Genomic DNA, 4,814 nt, shown 5'->3' with positions numbered 1-4,814 from the left:
TAGGGTCGATTCGCGAGGTTCAATACCCGGACTGGCTTGCCAACCCAGTCGTCGTAAAGAAAAAGAATGGAAAGTGAGAGTCTGCATTGATTTCACGGGCCTAAGTAAAGCCTGCCCGAAAGACAGCTTCCCATTACCCCATATAGACCGATTGGTCGAAGCTACGGCAGGCCACGAGCTGCTCTCCTTCATGGACGCATTCTCAGGATACAACCAGATCCTCATGAATCCTGAGGATCAGGAAAAAACGAGCTTCATCACCGAGAGAGGGACATACTGTTATAAAGTAATGCCTTTCCGATTGAAGAACGCCGGAGCAACCTACCAAAGGCTGGTAAATAAAATGTTTTCCAACCAACTAGGAAAAACTATGGAGGTTTACATAGACGACATGCTTGTGAAGTCCTCAGTAGCCAATGACCACGTTCTTTAACTCCAAGAGTGCTTCAACATCCTCAATAAGTTCGGAATGAAGCTAAACCCGACCAAATGTACTTTCGGAGTAGCGTCTGGAGAATTTCTGGGATACCTCATGACTAAAAGAGGGACCGAAGCCAATCCCAAACAAATCTCGGCGCTTATCGAAACTTTACTCCCGAAAATCATTAAAGACGTGCAGAGACTCACTGGAAAGATCGCTGCGCTAAACCGCTTTATATCAAGATCGACGGATCGATGCCTTCCATTCTACAAACTCCTTAAAGGAAACAAAAAGTTTGAATGGAACGCCGATTGCGATGCCGCTCTCAGCGAGCTCAAAGCTTATATAAGCGAACCTCCTATCTTATCTAAACCGGTTCACGGCGAACTTCTATACCAATATGTCGCGACTTCTGAACACGCAGTAAGCGGAGTCTTAGTTCGCGAAGAAAATAACGAACAAAAACCAATATACTACGTTAGCAGATCCCTGTTTGATGCCGAAATAAGATATCATGTGATGGAAAAATTGGCCCTAGCGGTGGTGAACGCCGCGCGAAAACTAAGGCCATATTTCCAATCCCATACGATCATGGTAATGACGTCGCAGCCATTACGCACGATCCTACATAGTCCAAACCAATCCGGAAGATTAGCAAAGTGGGCAATCGAGCTCGGAGAATATGATATAAAATACAAACCTCGAACGAGCTCGAAAGCACAAGTTCTAGCGGATGTTATCATCGAGCTCATTCCCAGCGAAACTAACACCGATGACAAGACCCGGAAATGGAAACTCCACGTCGATGGAGCATCATCAAAGCAAGGGTAGGGTGTGGGAATACAGCTCCAATCTCCAACAAGAGAGATGATCGAACAATCTTTCCGTTTAGGCTTCAACGCATCCAACAACGAAGCCGAATATGAATCCCTGATCGCCGGATTACGACTCGCCCAAAGCATCGGAGCCCAAAAGATAAGCGCCTTCAGCGACTCGCAGCTCGTCACCAGCCAATTCCACGGCGAGTACGAGGCTAAAAATAGAAAGGATTGAGGCCTACCTAGCAGTACTGAGAGGAATTGAACAGCAATTTGACGAATTCGAGCTTACGAGGATTCCGAGGGGAGAAAACACCTCAGCGGACGCCCTCGCCGCCTTAGCATCAACGTCAAATCCGACTATAAGAAGAGTAATTCCGGTAGAAGGAATAAATCGACCCAGCATAGATATCCCTCGAAGAAGAATCACCGACAACGAAGACGACCTCCCGCTAGTTGCTCCGATCGTCACTCGCAGTAGATCCAAAGTACACACTCAAGAACCTGGTGAAGAGTCACTCGAAACTCCCCGGAGCCAAAGGGCTCCAGGCGAATCCTCTCGGAAAATCCAATCAAGCAGCGTAAGGACGGTGCCTGCTCGCTTGATCCCCAAAGAGATACCTGTTCACGAAGTGAACAACGAATCACAAAAAGCTTTCCAAGACGAGCTCGAAAGTAGACCGAATTGGAGAACCCCGATATTCAATTACATCGATACCGGGGAACTTCCACCCGAAAGATGGGAAGCTCAAAAGGTAAAAGCTCGGAGCTCGCGCTATTGCATCATGGAAGGAAAACTTTTTAAGAGAACCTTCAGTGAGCCGTACTTATTATGCGCATCGCCAAAAGAAGCCTCCACCATCCTCAAGAGAACTCATGACGGGTCATGCGGAAACCACTCCGGTGGACGATCCTTAGCAATCAAAATAAAAAAGCACGGTTATTTCTGGCCAACCATCATAACCCACAGAGAACAGTTCGCAGCGAGATGCGACAAGTGGCAATGGCACGCACCTATGTTGCATCAACCGACACGAAAATTGTCAACCATATACTCGCCGTACCCGTTCATGAAATGGTCTATGGATATAGTGGGACCCTTCGTTTCATCAGGGCTAGCACAGCTCCGATTCCTATTAGTAATGACTGATTTCCTTACCAAATGGACTGAAGCCGAAGCCTACCAAAATATCACTGGAACCACGGTGGCGAGTTTCATTTGGAAGAACATTGTCTGTCGACACGGTCTCCCATACGAGATAATCACCGATAACATTTCCCAATTCATCTCGAGTTATCAAAGACTTCTGCGACAAGTGGAAGATCAAGCTAAAGTTCGCAAGCCCTCGGTACCCAAAGTGCAATGGACATGCCGAAGCTGCGAACAAAACGATAGTAAACAACTTAAAGAAGAGACTCGACCTCAAAAAGTCTAAATGGAGCGAAGAGCTGAACGGAGTGCTCTGGGCATACCGAACAACACCCCATACAGCAACCCATGAAACACCGTTCTCCCTAACATACGGAATCGAAGCAGTAAAACCTCCTGAGATTGAGGTCCCATCTCAGCGACGAGGAATATGTCCCGATAACGTCGAAATAAACGAAGCAATGTTGCTCGAACATCTGGACATGATCGAAGAACGTCGAGAGCGAGCTGTGGTACGCATCCAGAATTACCAGCAAACCGCTGCTTGTTACTACGACTCAAATGTAAGAGGCCGCAGTTTCTCAATCGGCGACCTGGTACAAAGAAAGGTGTTTGATGGAACAAAATTAAGAGGTGCAGGGAAATTAGGAACGAGATGGGAATGCTCATACAAAATAACGAAAGAAGTTCGCGACAGCGTCTACGAACTATAAAAATGCAGAACGGGACGCCCTGAATAAAGGCCGTGGAACGCCTACAATCTCAAAAGATATTATAGTTAACTTCGACGTCCCATCTCCGATCCAACATCGAATTGGGGGCCACTAACGACATAAAACAAAAAACGCTTTTCAGAACTACGAATCGGCTTGATCCCGCGAATAAGGGTACGTAGGCAGCTCAACATCGAGCGCAACCCAAACAACCAAACAATCTTCTAACAAAACGTCGTTCATCACACGAACTCAAACAAAAGTAGATTCCTGATCAGTTTCTACTTCATCAAAATATCTAAGAAAGATACTAAACGCATGCTCAAACAAAAATACACAAACTCAGATTAAAGGTATTATCTATTAATCCGTTGGAAGCATATATAAATGTTCTTCAACAACAGCAAAACACAACATACATAAATAACAAAAACAAAGGCAAACAGCAAAGACTTTAAATACAAACAAAACACAAAATGTCGGCTCCATCGACATCATTCAACCTCCTAGATTAACCGAGTCATCAGAGACCTGAGGAAGGTCGAGACCCCTGAGAGAGTCGTCCGACACTGCCACCAGGCCATAATCAATCTCCATCGACGTCTCTACGCCCTTAAGACGATCCAGCTCCTCCTCGAGCTCGAATCCGCCTTCCATGTATTTGGTCAAAGCCTCGATCTTTGCGCGGACCTCCTATAAGCGTATCACCGCAGCGCTTTCCGTTTTCCTCCTTTGGATAGTCCCCCTCGCCATATCAAGAGCAGCATCGTAACCCTTGGCTACCAACCGACAAACAGCTCGCCTCTCCCTCCGAGCCGCTTTTTCTCGCAACTCAGCCTCTCTTTTGAACTTCGCCTTCAAAGATTCAAGGTCCCCCTCTAGTGTGACTTTCTCCTCTTTAAGCGCGACCTTCTCCACCGCCTTAGTCGTCAATAGTACCTTCAAGTCTACGACCTGCTTCGCTCGCTGCTGCTCGCTCGCCTGCGACGCACTTAACTTGATCGCAATTGTTGGATTAAAGTAAGCTGGCCATCGAGCTCTTCCTGAGTAGGGAAATTTGCCAACCGCTCCTCCATCAAAGATGCGTACTCGTTGCTAGTCTCCATAGCCTAAAAAACAAAAAAGATTATGGCTATGATTTCAATATCTAAACCATTTCACACGATTTACCTTGGCATTTGCAACCGCCATCTGAACATAGGCGTCGCGACCTCGCATCTGCTCCAAGGAAGGAAGCTCGCAGGAAGGACTCCTTAGTTTTTGCCAGATGGCGGCGAGCTGTTCGGGATTCTCCAGAATCGGAGTGTCGACGTCATACGAGAATGCCAGCGGAGAACCACTTCGACAATCCGTAGGAAAGTTGATCGGCTTAGAAGTACCCTCTCCGGGATCTTGCTTCTGGGGTTACGAGCTCGATACGCTAAGATCTCTAGATATCTCCTCCTCCATAATCAGACGACGTCGCTGAACCTTGGAAGCTGTTTCCTTGACGTCCACCTCGCCTGGCACTCGAGACTCTGGTTGGTCACCACGGGCTGGGGGAACTACAGAAAGCGGCGTAGCCACAACAACCGGAGACTGAACCTGGGAGCTCGATCGAAGTACCTGTTTTTCCGCGGTCCCCCGAGCTCGTTTCAAAGGTGCGGAGTCAGAATTAGCATCTGAAGGCTCCGCAGGGGGCTCTCCCCTTTTCACCCCTGAAAGTCAAGCCA

General features: G+C 47.4%; 1 protein-coding gene across 1 annotated transcript; it reads left to right on the top strand.

Moving 5' to 3' along the window:
* Positions 1 to 1,288: 1,288 nt before the first annotated feature.
* Positions 1,289 to 3,102, top strand: LOC130500062 (uncharacterized). The gene is made up of 3 exons (XM_056994761.1): positions 1,289 to 1,453; positions 1,509 to 2,484; positions 2,543 to 3,102. The coding sequence occupies exons 1-3, from the start codon at positions 1,289 to 1,291 to the stop codon at positions 3,100 to 3,102; spliced, it is 1,701 nt and encodes a 566-aa protein (XP_056850741.1).
* Positions 3,103 to 4,814: the final 1,712 nt, after the last annotated feature.

The sequence above is a fragment of the Raphanus sativus genome, chromosome 9 (assembly GCF_000801105.2).
Source record: "Raphanus sativus cultivar WK10039 chromosome 9, ASM80110v3, whole genome shotgun sequence".
NCBI lineage: Eukaryota > Viridiplantae > Streptophyta > Magnoliopsida > Brassicales > Brassicaceae > Raphanus > Raphanus sativus.
The sequence above is the reverse complement of the archived record's forward strand: the minus strand, read 5'-3'. Positions and strand labels throughout refer to the sequence as shown.